At 35.1% G+C, this 19,631-nt stretch overlaps 2 protein-coding genes across 4 annotated transcripts; one reads left to right on the forward strand and one right to left on the reverse strand.

Annotated features, from left to right (window-relative positions):
* Positions 1-300: 300 nt before the first annotated feature.
* On the reverse strand, positions 301-9,301 carry LOC140044701 (major vault protein-like). 3 transcript variants are annotated; one of them, XR_011844482.1, is made up of 15 exons: positions 9,171-9,301; positions 6,943-7,116; positions 6,536-6,731; positions 6,072-6,422; positions 5,176-5,301; positions 4,541-4,651; positions 4,133-4,258; positions 3,761-3,910; positions 3,263-3,495; positions 2,821-3,018; positions 2,315-2,459; positions 1,893-2,104; positions 1,294-1,537; positions 660-1,076; positions 301-628 (listed from the first exon to the last, which is right to left on the reverse strand). XR_011844482.1 is itself a non-coding variant. In XM_072089330.1 (14 exons), exons 2-14 carry the CDS (start codon positions 7,095-7,097, stop codon positions 774-776), a joined length of 2,550 nt encoding a protein of 849 aa, XP_071945431.1. In that variant the 5' UTR covers positions 7,098-7,116; positions 9,171-9,301; the 3' UTR covers positions 301-773. The 3 variants fall into 3 exon arrangements, 2 of the variants coding, with proteins under 2 accessions (XP_071945431.1, XP_071945432.1); XM_072089330.1 differs by having other exon boundaries at positions 301-1,076; XM_072089331.1 differs by lacking the exon at positions 9,171-9,301 and adding an exon at positions 8,854-8,965 and having other exon boundaries at positions 301-1,076.
* Positions 9,302-9,844: 543 nt separating this feature from the next.
* LOC140044702 (uncharacterized) lies at positions 9,845-17,962 on the forward strand. Its single transcript, XM_072089332.1, has 15 exons — positions 9,845-10,124; positions 10,714-10,872; positions 11,542-11,637; positions 11,977-12,105; positions 12,446-12,556; positions 12,652-12,771; positions 13,514-13,609; positions 13,973-14,101; positions 14,443-14,553; positions 14,649-14,768; positions 15,746-15,907; positions 16,306-16,510; positions 16,712-16,989; positions 17,316-17,464; positions 17,591-17,962. Exons 1-15 carry the CDS (start codon positions 10,043-10,045, stop codon positions 17,771-17,773), a joined length of 2,130 nt encoding a protein of 709 aa, XP_071945433.1. The 5' UTR covers positions 9,845-10,042; the 3' UTR covers positions 17,774-17,962.
* The last annotated feature ends 1,669 nt before the right edge of the window (positions 17,963-19,631 follow it).

The following is a 19,631-nucleotide window of genomic DNA, read 5'->3' on the forward strand; positions in this document are numbered from 1 at the left end:
TCTTGTTTTAACATTTATAAACGGTATTCTGAGAGATATTTACATACTTTTTATAGGATAAACATACTATATAATGTTTCATATATCTTACATTCTGAACTACAGTAAAAGTCCAGTAAATTGCTAAATTGAAAACAACAATGAAATGTACTGTAACTACAAAAATTATATCTACAAGTAAATAATGTTTTGTTTTTGTTTATAAAATTACCAATTAAAATTAAATACATATTAATTGCATAATATAGATTCACCAAAAATAAAAATTATTTAATCAAACAATTCTTAATTTTATTTTGGAGTACCGTCTATATTAAAATGACATGTAACCATTTAAAGTTAGAGTTTAGAGTTTTACATTAATGGTTATGCAGCAGCTCTGCTCAATTAACCATTCAACTATACTGTATACACACAGGTGATGAATCAATGTGAAATTGTATCAACCAGATGTTATACGAGTTGTGAAAGTGAAGCTGTTATGGCTGACGAAAGAAAACCAAAATGTCAACAGCTCACGCTACGGTACCATAAATGAATTGCTGTCCTACAAATATTTGCAAAGAAGAACGTACTCTCCAGTTATCTTCAACTGGCATCTGGTATTCCACAATGTGTAACTAACTCACTTTAAAAAAGAATCATACAATTCAAATGGCCTATTTGTCTACATATTACACAATACTTTAGTAATTCGTCTAATTCCCTGCAATACACACCAGTCTTCACTGGTTACCCAATGTATGCAACACTACCATCAAGTGTCAAACTCCTTATTCTGACTTAAGAGCGCCAATGAGACCATTGGCGGTGTTAAAGAGATTGATTGGACTGCTACCATCCGTGATCAAGGTGGACTTAAGACCTAGAGATTGCAGCAACTTCACCTGCATCTCTGGTCCTGATGTAGCAATGGCTTTGATGGTGTCTGCTCCAATGGTTGACACCATGCTGTGGAATTTGGATGTCTCAATGTCAGCCATTTCTTTGGTCTTGCTAATCTCCATTTCGTTCTGCTGACCGACGTACTTGTTCTCTGCCTCTCTTGCAATTTTCAATCTATCAAGTTCAGATTCCTGCAGGAAAAAAGTTGAATCAGTCAACACAGTTTCAGATAAATATTATGATCTAATTTACTTGTTTATTAGGCAGTATTATATTAAATCTATATTGTTTCTCAATTTCATACATACATCAGGCCTATTATTAACAAGAAATATCTGTATGTAGTTGATACAAAACAAAAGGTGTAAAGCTTTGACTACACTATCAAACTTTATAGTTATAACTTACAGCTTCAATCTTTGCAGCCTCTGCCTTGAGCTTAGCCTGTTCTACAGCTGCCTCTCCTTCAATCCTAGCAGCTTCTGCACGGGACTGAGCCTCAGCTTTAGCCTGGCCTGTGCTTTCAACGGCTGCACTGTTGGCCTGAAGTTCCAACAGTTCCTTTCGGGCTTTCTCTGCTTCGGCTTCGTCCAAGATTTTTTGACGTTCCAGACGACCCTTTGCTTCTTGCTCAAGCCTTTCAGCTTCATGTCTGAATGAACAAATACATTATTCAAATTAATTCCGGACTAATGGAAGATTATTGAAATTACAAATTGTACTGCCAAATCAAAACAGAAATTTGCCACTTTTGCATGGAAAGAAATTTGGAAATCAGATGGGCTTCTACAATAAATATCATTTTCTTTCCGAAAAATTAGCGACATGCCAGTATTATTCTGTTCTTGAGATGCAAAGTTGGCCAGTATTATTCTGTTCTTGAGATACAAAGTTGAAGTCAATTTGGTTTAATAAGTGTTCAAAGCAAAAAATGAAAGGGCCCTTGTTGAATAAATGAGACTTGGTAGGTCATAGAATCAATCAATAAACAAAACACTACTACATACCTAGCCGCAGCTTCCTGAGAGTTGGTTGTAATCTCAATTGCCAACTGAACAGACTTTTGCAAAGCATCTCTTGTGCGTTGGTCAACTGGTTCTACTGATTGGATATCAACGCTGGTAACAACAAGGTTGTTCTGAGGGAACAAGAATCTGTCTCGGACCTTCTGATTCTCACCAAATCCGAAAACAGACGCACGGATGATCTTCGCAGAATTCTAAGAAAGAAGAATTTATGATTTATTAATTTTAATCCTATAGTATAAACTAGAACAATAAATATATTTGTTGGTATGTCAAAAATAAATTCAGGATACAATGAAAATTGATAATTGTTACTTTTTATTTGGTGAAATATAAGTGTTTGATTATTATTATTATTTTCATTCTGGATATAACAGATTGAAACACTGAAATGTTTTGGTTACCTTATGAAAATCATCAAACTGTACTCCAGCAACTGCTCCTCTAATTCGGGAGGCGATAGCCTTGCATGCATCGCCAACAAAGTCAGGAACACTGAACAACTTGGCTGCATCCTTTTCGTCCTTCTTATCGTTTACTTCAAAATGCCTGATTTAAGAAAATCAGAAAAAAATTGTCAACATCTAGATAATTATCCATTGTTGTCTCAGAACAATTCAGAATAAGGATTGTAAGAGATCCAAAGCAAAAAAAAACTTCAACAAAATTGGAAATGACAGAGAAGAGTCAATCCTGAAAGGTACATCATTGCTAGAGGAGTTTTTTCTTCTTAAAGCTGTTATGGAAATCTTGCATGTTTCTAGCATCAAACATAATTCATTCATGTCATTAGGATTGTCAAAACAAATAAAAGCAAACAAAACAAACTGGTTGAATTGGCATTGAATGAAATTAAATGATGGACGATTGACTGACATATAGTGATAACGATTAATATATTGAAACCTACCAGTTGTATGACAACTGAAGCTGCAATCTAGCGTGGTCAGCAGTCTCAATGACGATGATATCAGTGCAAAAATCTGGGCCAAGCAAAAGGCACAAAGATTTGATGACATTTGGTCTTTTTGGCTTGCCTCCAGACAGACTTAATTGAGTAAATTGTTCATCAGGTCCAAGCATGACTAGCTCTGGTCCAAACACAACCCTAGTAGAAGAAAATCATAAGTCAGTTTTGCAGGTCAATTATCTGAAGTATGTAATTGCTATAGGTTCAAATTCAAAGACATGGAATCATGCACTATTAATACACTACCCACTATGCTGGCTCTGTCATTTATGTAAAAAAACCAATATAATATGTACAACTCTAATGGTCTGTGATAGAAAAAAAATTCGTTCTATATATTGGATTAATGAAAATAAAATCACAAATTTGTCGATAGACCTACCTAGCTTTCTTTTCTTTGTAATCATAAATCTGCACTGATGCGTTATGTGGCACACGTAGGGTAACAACTTTAGTCTTCTCTCGTTCAGCAACGGCTGTTGCACCACGAACACCACGGTCGGCAAGTGGATCTTTCATACTCATTAGTAGGTTCTCAACAGCTGGTGGTAACTCCTTCGACCATAACTCCTCGTCTTGGTTCAACATATAGGTGACACCAGTAATTGCACGTACCTAAAACATGAATAAATATTCACAATTAGCAAAAATAAAATCCATGTACTTTTACCAACTTCTTTGGAAGATTGATTGAGATTAACCATCCTAAACAATAACATTTTATCAATTATGATTTCTGATATAATGTGTATTGCTTATGAAAAAAACAGTGGAAGCAATGAGAACAATATTGGTACTTTACAGGACACTGTGATTGGTCACAATTAATGCATGTAAACCACACAACTACAGTTCTATCTGGCTTTGCAGAAATGCTTACCTTTCCATTTTTGGTATCTCGGACATAGATACCTTCATTTTCATCCAATGGAATAGCCTTTCTTTTAGTGAGAACGTCTACCTCAACAGGGGGCACGTATTCCATTGGTCCACGCATCATCCACTTATCACCAGGCTTTCGCTCGCAGTCCTAAAGATAAAAAAAAAAATAAGATAACTTTAACTTTAGGAAAGCACAAAAAACTGGTCATAAGTTGGCCTAAACATTTCATGTTTTGAATCTTTGACTTAGCATAAAAGGAGAAAACTCCTAATGCTAAACAATAGTAGTAGGCAAGCAGCAATTGTCACATATGGAATATACGTATACATAAAATGCAAGGATTTAAAAAATATATCTTTGTAAACTTACACACAGCGTATCTTTAAATCCTTCGTTTGCTCGTAAAATGATGCCTTCGTCTTCTCCTAGAATAAACACGTTTTGGATTCCTTTTTCAAGCTTTTCACCAGGCATCAGGAAAAAGGATTTTTCTCCCTGCAAACAATAGTAAATAAAAATTAAATGATCTTGCAAGAAATCTGGCTCATTTTTAAAGAGATCTTTATAACTAAGTACTGTTCATGCATTGCACGTACATATATTAAAGCATAACAATCAGAACTAAAATTATTCCTCAACATCAGGAACACAAATCAGGTGGTGTTACTGGGGAAACATTTTTAAAAACAGTTCTTTTTTGGGTATGTAATGATTCCTTATTGGAATGTTTGTACTAAAACGTATCAATTGATTAGAAATGGCAATTTCTGTGTTTACCTTGGAAAGCTTCTTTTGTCCAAGTTGAGGTTTGCCATCTGCACCGACTGGGTCCAATATGACGCAGTACTGACGATTATTAAGTGTAATAATGTCCTTTACACCAACAACCTATTTTTAAAAAAAGTCAAATTTTAGGAAAATATAACTACCATCGATTTGTGCTCTGCATAGCACAGATCCTAAAACATGCATCCTCCATTTACATGTATTTGTCATTTTTTTTCCAGGATAATCTTGATCCTAATAATGGTAATTTTTTTTAATATATTTATTTAGTGTTTTTTCTGTTTCCTTTTTGTTTTACTTATTTAAACATTATTTTTTGTTACCACATGTTATTAAACTTTATTTTGCAGATTTTAGGAGATTATAGGGTCATATACCCACTTTATTGAGGGGTAGAGTTTAAACTGTGAATTGTTATCACATGTGAGCATTCTTAATGTATGTGGAAATAAAGAAATTGAATTAAATAGATTTTCAAAATAGTAGGAAAATAGATAGTAGGTAGACTTGGGATTGGTTTTAAGCAATTAAACATGGTGGGGGAATTTCGGCTATTGTCACTAAAAGAGAAAGTACACTATATTGACAATAAAGCTTGTGAGTGAGTTCTGGATAGCTCTGCTTACCTCTTCGTAAACATCTGGAATGTGTGCCTCATTGTCCTCCATCTTTATCAACCATTCTTCACCATTCTTTCTCTTCACGCCCTTGGAATCTGAAAACGTGCGGTTTGCACGAAGATGAAGCGCTTTCTGTAGAAAACAAAAAAATTCATTCATTCATTTCCTTTATTTCGGATAGTAAATCCATATACAAAACATACAAAAAAAAAAACAAATTTCACTAGAACACTCTACAATTTCCTAAAATATTAATTTGCAACAACACTGATGTATAATAGCAAAGATATTATATTATAGGAAATGCACATAGAGTCTATAGAATCTGTGACTGATAGATTTTGTCCACCCAAGTTCAAGTTTTCAAGTTCACAAAAACAACTGTCATTTTAATTCCACCTGCCAACAAATTTAAAGTGTCTTTTTTCATGAAACAATCATGCAAATTTCAAGGATATATTGCACAGTTCATGACATCATGTCCTTTGGTTTTAAAATTCACTTTGATACAGGATAGAGTGAAGGTTTATTAGGTTTAATAAGGTTATAAAAGGAAATACTAAAAGGCACTGGAGTACAGACCTTACTGTTGGGGCTAAAGATATTAAAAGACCACAATGAAATTTTTTTTCCATTTTTTTTTCCAGGATAATCTTGATCCTAATAATGGTAATTTTTTTAAATATATTTATTTAGTGTTTTTTCTGTTTCGTTTTTGTTTTACTTATTTAAAGATTATTGTTTGTTACCAAATGTTATTAAACTTTATTTTGCAGATTTTAGGAGATTATAGGGTCATATACCCACTTTATTGAGGGGTAGAGTCTAAACTGTGAATTGTTATCACATGTGACCATTCTTAATGTATTCTTGGGTAGTACTAAGTAGATTTGAATACAAACCTTTTCTGTGAGGACATATGCGTTCACAACATCCACAACCTCTTCATATGCACCAGGCAAATAAGCACCAACTTTCTTGACAAGCCATTCTTCACCGGTGACCCTAAGATTACCCTCTCGATCTTGAGTCTCCTTGCGTGCTCGTAGCTTGATGGCCTGGTTTGGCTTGATGATTGTAGCTCGGATGGTTTCATCAACAGCTACCTCTTTACGGGGAATGTATGTACCAGGTCCCTCGAACAACCATTCATCACCTGCGACACGCTTTTCTCCGCTGGCATCTTCGTAGTCCAAGACTGCTCGTAGTCTCAGAGCACAATTGGCAGGCACCACTTTCAAAGGACTAACAGCCTGTAAATATGATATGAAAATATTTAGACATACAGTATTGTATTATTTTTAGAATTGGGTTTCTTGTAATCTTGTTTGATTAACTTGACTGCTATTATTTTATTCATGCCTACCTGCTTTAGAACTTCCCCAGGGAACAGTGGGAATGGATCTTGTGACAGGCGGATTTCCTGATCAGCATGGCTCAGCTTGATCTGTCCAGTTTTGTCGAGGACAACAGCGCCATCTTTATCCTTCTGTGCCGGATTCTCTATGATACAGTAGTTCCTTGGTGGAACCATGATCATCTTCTGTGGTCCGAAGATCACTCTAAGTTAGAAAAGGAAAATAGTAAAATAAATTGTTCATAATAATAAATAAACAGTTATGAACATACTGTTTCTACATACTCTGTGAAGATGCCATCCATGAGTGGGGTTCCTTTTCATCAATCAATTACATATGAATTAGTTTCAAATTCACAAACATAAAGGTCAAACCCTTGATCATGTTTTTTATGTTTATTAAAGGCACACTTTACCTTTCATGATCCTGTCTGATGTAAGTCCTTGGTCCGATCTCCACCCTCGTAACATTGCTGTTCTGATCAAGAACATGGATGTAGTAATAAGGAGGGATTCGGTAGATGGAATCATCACCTCCTGAACCGCCGGATGAACGTTTGCCTTTATCCATGATGACTTATTTTTTGAATCTGCATAGGAATGAAATACACATGAGATTTCAATGCTGACAAGGCACAGTAAATAAACTGTATGAATTACTTTTTAAGCCATTGGCTTAAAGTGTATTGGATTTTGGCTTGATATAATAGAGAGGTTTCGCAATCTTACGAATACTATAACGAAAACGGATACGTCACGCACACGTATTCGTTTTCGTAAGAAAAAAATCTGTTTCGCATTGCAACGAAATATCGAGGCGCATCCAAAATATGACTGTGGTAAATTTGAGCGAAGCGCAGGTACGTGTTGCTTGGTGCTTGGCGCTTGGCTGCCTAGGCCTAGCGTAACATCAAAGCGAGTGAGGACTTTAAAAACTGCTATTTATCAAAATTGACCTGACATTTTGGTAAATTACTTTCAATAAATCTATAATTATATTATAATCATGAATCATTCCTAATTCAAATGCAAAATGTGCAAAATAGATCAAAAACTATACTCGTTTTGTAGTTACGAATATGACTGGTGATATTCGTCAACACGAATACGCTTTACGAATATGAAATGGGGATCAGCTCAAAAGTTTCACAAATGTATGACGTATCCGTTTTCGTTATCGTATTCGTAAGGTTGCGAAACCTCCCTATTGTCTATACTGTACTATTACAGTACAAAATTTAAATTTTGGTTACTGAATTTGAAAGAAAAGATTGTTCTAGTAGTACTATATATGAATATCATATCTATACATAATATTTTGAAGTCATTAATGGCTAGACTGAACTGCAGTGTAAAAACATATTGTCCTTGACTTTAGTATAAATTAGCATTCTAGCTTAGGGATTATACTAATATGAAATTATGATATGAATAAATTATTATTTTGAAATAAACTGCAAGTAAATACATTCTGCCCTTGACCTTAAAATAGTAGAATGTCGGAGTTAATAATTGATGGAATGATATGTATGATGATAAAATCTGAAAGATTAATGTTATTTCCAAGATCTATTTTGTCTCAATCTAGAATGAACAGGATATTAAATAGACGCCACTTATTTACCATAGTCACTTCCTTTGCATTGCATAATCAATATATTTTCTATTACTTTGCAATTTCACTATTCATGCATACAACCATTGTTATCCAATCCATCATGTTTATGAAGGCTTGGGTTAAGTTTCAATATCTGACTATATCACAGTATTACTAACAGGCCCATAGAGCAATACAAATACAAGTATTTAGTATATGCTTTATTTCTCTAAAATAAGCAAAACTATTGTTTGTGCTACTGCACTTTCGCATCTTTTGACAATTTCAGAATTTTTACCTAAATTTTCTTCCTTTTCTCACAAATTATAACAATGCAAAACTGAGAGTATATCTAATTTCATTATTAGATTAGATTGTCACTATGAGTCCATTGTTTGTGTAGCTTTTTTGAAGATTATTAAATATTTTATATATAAAAAAGAAAATTTAGCAATTTAGGTTTAAAATATTTTATGGGTTTTTAAATAATAAAAAAAGACATTAAATTTTATTAAACCATGGAGCAGAAAAACAAATTTGGTCCAAAAATATAAGTGCATTAGCGCTGGGTTATAATAATATTTAATCCACAAATGAAAAGAAAATGCTGCAATATACTGTTTACTATATGGTAAGAGCCCTAGGCCTAGTAATTATATTGGTAATAATCATGGAGTAAAGAATAAGAAACCACATATAGGCCTAGTACTGTAATACTGTACAAACTTACCTTCACCAAATAACCATTCCCTGAGAAGAGAACCCCTGTTCACCTATCCTTACCGGTGCAAAATATATAACAAGGCAAACTAATACCGTTTATATACTATTTGGTGACGAAATAGTGGTGCAATATTAAGGTATGTGTCATACAGTGAAACAGCTTACGTTAGCACTACAGTACCGCACCAAACACCGGCAGGTTAAATTAGCTCGCCGCTGAGCAACGCCAACGCACCATAAACAAACGTCATCATAGTAGTTTATACGGTCAGGTTTATCTATAAAAAATGATCCAATAAACAACATTTGCTCGAAAAAACTTACCTTACTATTCAAGTATTGTATAATAAGCACTAGAAAGTTCTAGAGTGCACTTTTTACAGTTAAGTACAGACTTAACTTTTCAGTTGATTGTGCAATACTTTAACCTTCGGTGTATCGCCAGAGCCAGCGCCTACAAAGCAGCCAATACCTGAGTTGCATTATTTACCCTCGATGTTCTTGTTATTCATCCAATCAACGAGTTGAATAATTACGTCATATTTATTTCTGAAAGTGATACTATTTTTCTAAATAAAGAGGGCGAAAAATAATACTGTAATAGGGAGTTTTCGCAACCTTTCGAATACGATAACGAAAACATACGTCACACATTTCATATTTCATATTTCATATTTCATATTCGTAAGACGTATTCGTGTTGACGAGAATATCATTCACCAGTCATATTCGTAACTACAAAACGAGTAGGCCTATAGTTGTTTATCTATTTTGCACATTTTGCATTTGAATCAAGAATGATTCATGATTATAATATAATTATACTTTTATTGAAAGTAATTTACTAAGGATAAATAGCACAGTTTTTAAAGTCCTCACTCGCTTTGATGTTACGCTACGTACCTGCGCTTCGCTCAAATTTACCGCAGTCATATTTTGGACGGTGCCCTCAATATTTCGTTGCCATGCGAAAGAGATTTTTACTGGCTTACGAAAAACGAATACGTGTGCGTGACGTACCCGTTTTCGTTATCGTATTCGTAAGATTGTGAAAATAATATACCTACCTTAGCTCCCTTACTAGAGACATTTTCGTTGTATTCACCACGCGTGACGGACACTCACGTAGCTTGGAATGTATTTAAATTTTACCGCCAGGAAGCTTTCAACACTTCACACGTTCCATTTCGTTAGTAATGGAATCCGTAACATATTTTTTGTTCTTTTTCTTTTTCAATTACAACATGTTTTCTTGTATTTCAATTCGTTTAGACATCGGTAGGTATATGTGCAGTTTCCATAAAATGTTGTGTTAGTTAGGTCCATATATTTGAAGGTAGGCCTCTGTATAGAGCATGGCCTCAGAGCGGGAGTGATGGGTATGAATGCGCCACCACCATTGCTTGACATGTTAAATCGTGTAATAATAGTAATAAGACCCTGCCCTATTAGGCCTACACACTATCATTATCAACAACAGATTATTCAGGTTTTCTTACGTGTTCTTTCGTAACAATTAGTAATTTCTTGCAATTGTTTTGCCATTTTTACAGTAGAGCCAAATTTTGAATTGTGTGTTGTGTTGTTTTACCATTGTACCATTGATAAAATTAAATGTTGTCTCGATAGTATACAGGAGTTATAAGATATGAGAGGACACTTCCATGTAAAACCATAATCATGTTGAAACAAACGAGAGGTAATGATTTACATCAACGCCCTATTTTCGGGGTACATCCATTTTAAGGGAACACCACATTTTAAGGTCTGGAAGGAGGGTCTCTCCTCTATACCAATTATAACATTTTCTGATGCTGATGGAAATATGATGAGAACATGACTGTACAACTCTATTTAATTTACCAAGGCACAAACAACACACATCACCGGCTGCTTCACACTATTCCGTGCAAAGGCGAGGTGTTTAAATGCAACAGTGGTCACTGTGTTTACGAAGATTGGCACTGCGATTATTTCTACGATTGTCCAGACGAAAGTGATGAACTGGGCTGTAATGACCTACATCGTAAGTCATTTACAATGGAATAAATGTATGATATAACTACTTTACTTATATTATTCAATGTACCACAGTTGCCGAGACACTGGTCGTATTTTCGTTGAAGTTGTCGCTTCATTTATTGTAAATTTATTTCGAGAAAAAATATCGTATAACGCTACCAGTAAGGGCTCATTTTCCAGAACGTCGACACTCGTCGACATCAGCTACATAGGTTTCTGTTTGACACTAAAATTATTTCATTTCATCTAAGCGTTGTGCAAAGATATGACCATTTTGTTTTCAATGGGTCAAAACATTCAAATTGAGGTCAGAGGTCAAAGATGAATTTCAGATATTTGATAACATGGGTTTTTATAACCAGCATGATTCAAATATTCATAAACCACAATGTTTACACTTTCCCCATGATCTGCACACGAAAATACATAGGGATCTGGACTATGTTGACAATGACAAAACCTCTGTCTAAACTATCAAACTTATAGTTACAAAAGAAAGATGATGTGCCCAAATATGGTAGTTATATTACGTCATCGTATCCATATATGGGCACATCACAATTTTGTTGTCCCATAGTTTGATAGTGTAGACAGAGATCTGAGATTTATGTTTGAGTTGTTAACTTTTCTGGTTTCTTTCTAAATTGTGATTTGGTTATTGTGTTTTATATAGGTTACTCGTGTGATAATGGGAAGACGCTTATCCCATATGACTGGGTTTGTGACAACATTCAAGACTGTTATGACAACATGGATGAAACAGGATGCCGTATGTAGTTAACTCATTAGGAACCTTAGGGCCTATTATTGTATCGTTGGTCGCCGCCGCCACCTAAACTCTGTCGAGAAAAATACACCCCACCACCCAGCCTGTGCAGAATTAATTCAGAAATAGTTCTTCTAGCATTACAAATCGAAAGCTAGTTCCTCAATATATAAGTAGAAATATCATTTTTCTTCCTTAAAATATATTATTGGTAATGCTATACAAAATTAAAATCTTGTAGTTCTCTAAATACAGAATAACAATTAGGTAAATATTTCCTAGATCAGTTTGTGTTATGAGAATATATTTTTGACAAGAACGTGCCTACTTTTGTTTACGTAGATTTCGACAATGAGCTACAATGTGCCTACATGCAATGTGATGACGGCACAATGTGTCTAGAGAAAGAAGACATTTGTGATACCTTAGTGGATTGCGCAGATGGACTGGATGAGAATGAGAATTGTCCAGGTAGGGGCCGCCAACTGATTGTTGTTTGTCGACCAAGATAACCATGATTGTATACATTGTTGATTTTGGTTTGAAATGTTGAATGGGCGAGTTCCAGCACCAAATCTGGAAGTAGCAACGGGTATTGGTGACCTAACTAAAGTAATTCTCGTAACAAATAACAAACAATTAGTGGACAGAGTTTTGACAGAGATCTTCGCAGCATTCATACGGTGTTTTAAGAGTTTCGGAACATTGTGTTTAAAAACATCATCATGACTACAGTACGTATCTTATGTTGCAACAGAGAACCATTATTATTTCAACGTTTTTTTTGTTATCCTAACGTCTAAATGTGTAGGTTGTTTATATTGTGATGAAGAGACAAAATGTATTGAACCAGATTATGTATGCGACTCAATTGCCGACTGTGACGACTTGTCGGATGAAGTGAATACCCGATGCCCACCAGGTGAGGCCTTCTTTTCAGAAGCAATCTGTGACAAAGACTGACCACTGAATGAGATCAACTTTCTTGTATTAAACATGATGCTTTTATCTTTCTAGTGGAAGAGCGATGTTGGCCTGGAGCCTTTCTCTGTAAACATGATTATTTCTGTATTCTTGCCGCTTGGCAGTGCGACGGTGAAGACGATTGTGGTGATGATTCCGATGAATACGACTGCAGTATGTGCAAATTGATATCATGTTCTTATCGCATTATCTTTAATTACACTTTTCATGTTCTTATCGTATTCTTTTTAATTACACTTTTCATGTTCTTATTGCATTCTTTTATATTACACTTTTCATGTTCTTATCGCATTCTTTTAAATTACACTTTTCATGTTCTTATCGCATTCTTTTATATTACACTTTTCATGTTCTTATCGCATTCTTTTATATTACACTTTTCATGTTCTTATCGCATTCTTTTTAATTACGCTTTTCATGTTCTTATCGCATTCTTTTTAATTACACTTTTCATGTTCTTATCGTATTCTCTAAGCGTTGCAAAGATATGACCATTTTGTTTTCAATGGGTCAAAACATTCAAATTGAGGTCAGAGGTCAAAGATGAATTTTACAAATTTGACAACATGGGTTTTTATATCCAGCATGATTCAAATATTCATAAAACACAATGTTTACACTTTCCCCATGATCTGCACACGAAAATACATAGGGATCTGGACTATGTTGACAATGACAAAACCTCTGTCTAAACTATCAAACATATAGTTACAAAAGAGAGATGATGTGCCCAAATATGGTAGTTATATTACGTCATCGTATCCATATATGGGCACATCACAATTTTTTTGTCACATAGTTTGATAGTGTAGACAGAGATCTGAGATTTATGTTTGAGTTGTTAACCTTTCTGGTTTCTTTCTGAATTGTGATTTGGTTATTGTGTTTTATATAGGTTACTCGTGTGATAATGGGAAGACGCTTATCCCATATGACTGGGTTTGTGACAACATTCAAGACTGTTATGACAACATGGATGAAACAGGATGCCGTATGTAGTTAACTCATTAGGAACCTTAGGGCCTATTATTGTATCGTTGGTCGCCGCCGCCCTGATCTAGAATCCACCTAAACTCTGTCGAGGAATCTTGAGGAAAATACACCCCACCACCCAGCCTGTGCAGAATGAATTCAGAAATAGTTCTTCTAGCATTACAAATCGAAAGCTAGTTCCTCAATATATAAGTAGAAATATCATTTTTCTTCCTTAAAATATATTATTGGTAATGCTATACAAAATTAAAATCTTGTAGTTCTCTAAATACAGAATAACAATTAGGTAAATATTTCCTAGATCAGTTTGTGTTATGAGAATATATTTTTGTCAAGAACGTGCCTACTTTTGTTTACGTAGATTTCGACAATGAGCTACAATGTGCCTACATGCAATGTGATGACGGCACAATGTGTCTAGAGAAAGAAGACATTTGTGATACCTTAGTGGATTGCGCAGATGGACTGGATGAGAATGAGAATTGTCCAGGTAGGGGCCGCCAACTGATTGTTGTTTGTCGACCAAGATAACCATGATTGTATACATTGTTGATTTTGGTTTGAAATGTTGAATGGGCGCGTTCCAGCAACAAATCTGGAAGCAGCAACGGGTATTGGTGACCTAACTAAAGTAATTCTTGTAACAAAAATAACAAACAATTAGTGGACAGAGTTTTGACAGAGATCTTCGCAGCATTCATACGGTGTTTTAAGAGTTTCGGAACATTGTGTTTAAAAACATCATCATGACTACAGTACGTATCTTATGTTGCAACAGAGAACCATTATTATTTCAACGTTTTTTTGTTATCCTAACGTCTAAATTTGTAGGTTGTTTATATTGTGATGAAGAGACAAAATGTATTGAACCAGATTATGTATGCGACTCAATTGCTGACTGTGACGACTTGTCGGATGAAGTGAATACCCGATGTCCACCAGGTGAGGCCTTCTTTTCAGAAGCAATCTGTGACAAAGACTGACCACTGAATGAGATCAACTTTCTTGTATTAAACATGATGCTTTTATCTTTCTAGTGGAAGAGCGATGTTGGCCTGGAGCCTTTCTCTGTAAACATGATTATTTCTGTATTCTTGCCGCTTGGCAGTGCGACGGCGAAGACGATTGTGGTGATGATTCCGATGAATACGACTGCAGTATGTGCAAATTGATATCATGTTCTTATCGCATTATCTTTAATTACACTTTTCATGTTCTTATCGCATTATCTTTAATTACACTTTTCATGTTCTTATTGCATTCTTTTTAATTACACTTTTCATGTTCTTATTGCATTCTTTTATATTACACTTGTCATGTTCTTATCGCATTTTTTTAAATTACACTTTTCATGTTTTTATCGCATTCTTTTTAATTACACTTTTCATGTTCTTATCGCATTCTTTTTAATTACACTTTTCATGTTCTTATCGTATTCTTTTTATTACACTTTTCATGTTCTTATCGCATTCTTTTTATTACACTTTTCATGTTCTTATCGTATTCTTTTTATTACACTTTTCATGTTCATATCGCATTCTTTTTAATTACACTTTTCATGTTGTTATCCTATTCTTTTTTATTACACTTTTCATGTTCTTATCGCATTCTTTTTAATTACACTTTTCATGTTGTTATCCTATTCTTTTTAATTACACTTTTCATGTTCTTATCGCATTCTTTTTACTTACACTTTTCATGTTCTTATCGCATTCTTTTTAATTACACTTTTCATGTTGTTATCCTATTCTTTTTAATTACACTTTTCATGTTCTTATCGCATTCTTTTTAATTACACTTTTCATGTTCTTATTGTATTCCTATATAGTGTTTGGTCATCCATTCAAGTTACTGGCAGTTTTTATCCCAAATTAATTTTACACCATCTTCCAAATGTTAAATTACATAACAGACATAAAGCAATGCACAAAAGAATCAGCACACCACTGGTCTTAAGAATACTACTACACCATCACTATACAACACGGTCGTCTTCAGACTATACTATGACAGTACTCTACAACACGTTCGTTGTATTGGATGGGTTTAAGTTATATTGGTCTTTAAGCATTATTTGTGTCGAAATGTCCAGTGTAACGTTTTGGCAACATCAATTTCATTTCATCTGTTGCAGTAAAAAACGATATATGGGCAACGTGGAATGAATGGTCAGACTGCGACACAGAATGCGGAACTGGTGAAAGAACACGTGACCGAGATTGTGAAACAACAATATGCTACGATATAGCAACGGAATCGGAAATCTGCGAAAAGATTGACTGTTTTCCAGAGGCAGGTGAGTAAAACGTATAATCTACCTTTGAGTTCAAATGGTTCAGTATAAATCAAACAGAAACGTCACTCGATAGCCTGCTGCTAACAGAGGCCTACTGTTTAACCCGACACATAGGCCTAAGTTGATTCGCGTGTAGGTTTAGAGGGCCGATATTCTTTTATTTACCTGTCAGTGTCATCGAGAAATGCATGGATTATGTACTAAATCAAAATGGTGGTATGATATTTTTTTTATAGACTTTTATTCAATTTCAATTTATTCAAAAAACCCTCCAGAAATTGAGAGATAAGGCTACAGCGGTGGTTAGTCATGGACTATCGTTATTAAAAGTTAGTTGGGGCAATTTTTTTACTAATGCTATATAGGTCTACTCCTTACATAGTGTTTTAATACAACAGAGCATGGATGTGGAATGCGGTATCCAGATACTATGGAAACACCAGAAAGAATCGTTGGTGGTGCAGAAGCAATGCGTGGTAGCTGGCCGTGGCAGGCTCAACTGATTTGGACCTACCCATCTGGCGTACAGCAAGCCGTCTGTGGAGGAACACTAATTCAGAATAAGTTTGTGCTCACGGCAGCACATTGTTTCCTTGATTCTTTGTGAGTAGTTATGAAGTCGTAGCCGGAAAGTTAGAAGACTACACATAATTTTGTTGTGAAATGTAGGCCTTAGCAAAACTCGCCCCAGTTTCTGTTGTCTATTCGCCCCCGTTTCTGTCCCCTATTCGCCCCCGTTTCTGTCCCCTCTTTTTACGATCTCCCTTATCAGACACTTCGTTTAAAAAAAAGATTAAATTTTAGGAATGTGCCGTCAAGATGGAAGGTTCATTTAGGAAAGCACACTGTCGACATGGCGGCTGATCGGAATTCCGGCGAATATGAATTTACCGTGACTGAAATTATCGCACATCCTGATTTTAATACAACAACCATGACGAACGATTTAGCGATACTTGTGTTTAAACCTACAATAGCAACGGAGGTTCTTGAAGATAATATTAACTGGGCTTGTGTAGACGATCAATTTGAACTGCTGGAAACGACTGAATGTTACATATCTGGATGGGGAGTAACAGAAAGTGAGTAGGTCTAACATTTCGTCATTTTCGAAGCTCGCGGTTTCCTCTAATGCTTGGTTCCGAATTGAGACGCAACATCATAAGCGATGGAATATTCGAACTATCGCTAGTCATTGGTCAACACGCTTATATTGCGTTTACGCCCTTGGTTGCATCCTAGTGGTAACACAAAGCTTTAGAGGACGAAATGCCAAAGTACGTACGCGTACACACGCGTCGGAAATATTTTGATTACAGTAAGTTTCTAACCGAATTGAGATCGTGATTGATAAAACACGTTCGGTTCGCTGTGTCTTATAACTGTGGTAAACAATTTTTTTTTGTAGTGAATGGATTTCAGCCAGAGGTCCTTCAAGAAGCTAAGGTATATTTTATACCTCACAGCATATGTACACAAGAATATGTGTATGGGAACATGATCACAGACGATATGATATGTGCTGGTCACTTAGCCGGTGGCACAGATGCTTGCCAGGTAAGTATAGGCCTACACTGTGGCACGCAATATTCATGAAACACTCGAAGTGAAATTTAAGCCATCAAATTTCACACTCGTATACTTAAAACATTGTATAACTTTGCATCAATATTTTGATTGTAGGGCGACTCAGGAGGTCCACTCCAATGCCAAAGTGATGATGGCCGGTGGTATCTGGTGGGTGTGGTCAGTTGGGGGCGTGGCTGTGCTCGCGAGAACAAACCAGGTGTCTACACAAGGGTAGCGGCCTACACAGATTGGATACTATCGGAGATGATGAGAGTAAGCATTGAACTAGGTATATAGAAGATGCAAAGATTTGAGGATTGCAATACCGTACTATTAAAATAACTATTTTGTTTTATTCCCGTTTTATTGAAGACACTTCGCTATATATTGTGTATATTTTACTTGATATGAACTTATATATTACATCTGTCTGTAAATCCTTTACCGGTTTAGTCTCAATAAATAATCATAAATATTAATAATGCTTAGTGTAGGCCTACTCTTATTGTTTTATGATAAACCATACATAATACTGTACCGAGCTGATGGATATCTTGGACTTTCTCCTTTTGAAAATCAATGTATAAACACACCCACGTACACAGAAGGTGAAGAAGGCTGCTACGGAAAAAGCATACTACTGCCTGCCTATACAATGGAAAACAATTCAAATGTGAAATGAATCTCTACTGATGGTGTAAGGCCAATTTAAACACACTAGATGGTACGCTCGCTTCGCTCGCGTACCATCTAGTTCGTGCCCACAGATGGTTCTCGAATATATAGTAATTTCAGCGTAAAAAAACTGGCGATTTCAAATGTACGTACGGCAGGACTAAATGATTTATGTAGTCAACCAAAATTAGCACCTAGAAACTTGTCATTAGAGTTGAGCGTTGGGGATGAGGTACAAAAAGGAACAATTTTTTAATATATTCTTTATATTAAATTATTCTTTATATTTCTTTTATATCCACTCAGTAACGAAATATTTTTTTTATAGGCCTATAAATAATATTCCACTAAATAGAGTAAAACATTTCCGATTTAATACTTTATTAAAACTGTCACCGTCTCATGGTCGTTTGAAATAGTGAAGTACATTTAAAGACCACTAATACGTTTATATTTTTGTAATTATTAATTAATACAAACGTTGAGAAACAACTGACAGTAATAAAGTATTATAATATTATGTGTTTATAATCTAAAAGTAGGGGCTACCCACACTCACAGTGATAACGTTTATTAATATATTTGTTTATATTATATCTAACAGTACCAACACACTTTTGATTCAAATGGCGATCAAAAGTGGTTAATACCTATTTGCAGTATTGTATAGAATTACAATACTATTTCTGTTTATTCTCCAAGGGTCTATAAATTTACCTACTTGTGTTAAACCATGGAGGTATGCAAGTATGGTTAAACGAAATAATTTGGAATGTTCCATTCATTGCAAATCAATACATTTGTATAAACGTATATTAAATCTATCAAAATAGTATTTTTTTAAAGAAAATCGGCCTGTCTTCAACATTATGATGCTGTACTCGAGCTGTTCAACCGGTTTTCAGCCATTAAAAACAGTTTTCGTAGGAGGAGATAGGAAAATGCGAAGCATCCTCGTATTATTGTATGCGGGTATTTTTCACGATGGACATGCATTAGACAGTGTATACCACGATCGGAAAACACCCCTATTTGGGGCAAATCGTTGAACCTAAATTCGTTTTAATTGCCAATAACTAATTATCTGACTCAATTTAATTAGTAAACAGGGTTACATCAGGTGGTTAAAATCAGTACCGAAAGTACGAACCAACTTTATATACCATCGAGTAAACATTCTAGAAGTAACGCGCGATTTACCGAATTTTGCCCTTACGTAAATTTATATATAGATGAGCGGGTAGCGGTAATACAAATATAAATCGATCTTATTTCTTATGACCATTTACACACAACGCGGAGCGGACGTGACGGGCGGTTTCCGCGCAGGATAGTTAGATTCTACGTGGGACAAGCTACGCTGTTTTCCGCTTACCGTTACCGCTCGTCTGTGTAAATGAATACAGATGGCTGTAGGAACTGTCACACAAGGTGTTCTTTCATTGACAATAATACAGAAATACTGAATTATGATTGATTT

This window comes from Antedon mediterranea, chromosome 3 (genome assembly GCF_964355755.1).
Source record: "Antedon mediterranea chromosome 3, ecAntMedi1.1, whole genome shotgun sequence".
Taxonomy (NCBI): domain Eukaryota; kingdom Metazoa; phylum Echinodermata; class Crinoidea; order Comatulida; family Antedonidae; genus Antedon; species Antedon mediterranea.

Excerpts from the sequence above, each read along its gene's own strand:
- LOC140044702 (XM_072089332.1), top strand. The coding sequence starts at position 10,043 with ATGGAATCCGTAACATATTTTTTGTTCTTTTTCTTTTTCAATTACAAC. Across the intron at positions 14,102-14,442 it reads TGAGAATGAGAATTGTCCAG|GTTGTTTATATTGTGATGAA; the intron begins GTAGGGGCCGCC and ends CTAAATTTGTAG. Across the intron at positions 14,554-14,648 it reads GAATACCCGATGTCCACCAG|TGGAAGAGCGATGTTGGCCT; the intron begins GTGAGGCCTTCT and ends TTATCTTTCTAG.
- LOC140044701 (XM_072089330.1), bottom strand. The coding sequence starts at position 7,097 with ATGGATAAAGGCAAACGTTCATCCGGCGGTTCAGGAGGTGATGATTCC. Across the intron at positions 5,302-6,071 it reads CATATGTCCTCACAGAAAAG|AAAGCGCTTCATCTTCGTGC; the intron begins GTTTGTATTCAA and ends TGTTTTCTACAG. Across the intron at positions 3,911-4,132 it reads GATTTAAAGATACGCTGTGT|GACTGCGAGCGAAAGCCTGG; the intron begins GTAAGTTTACAA and ends TTTTATCTTTAG.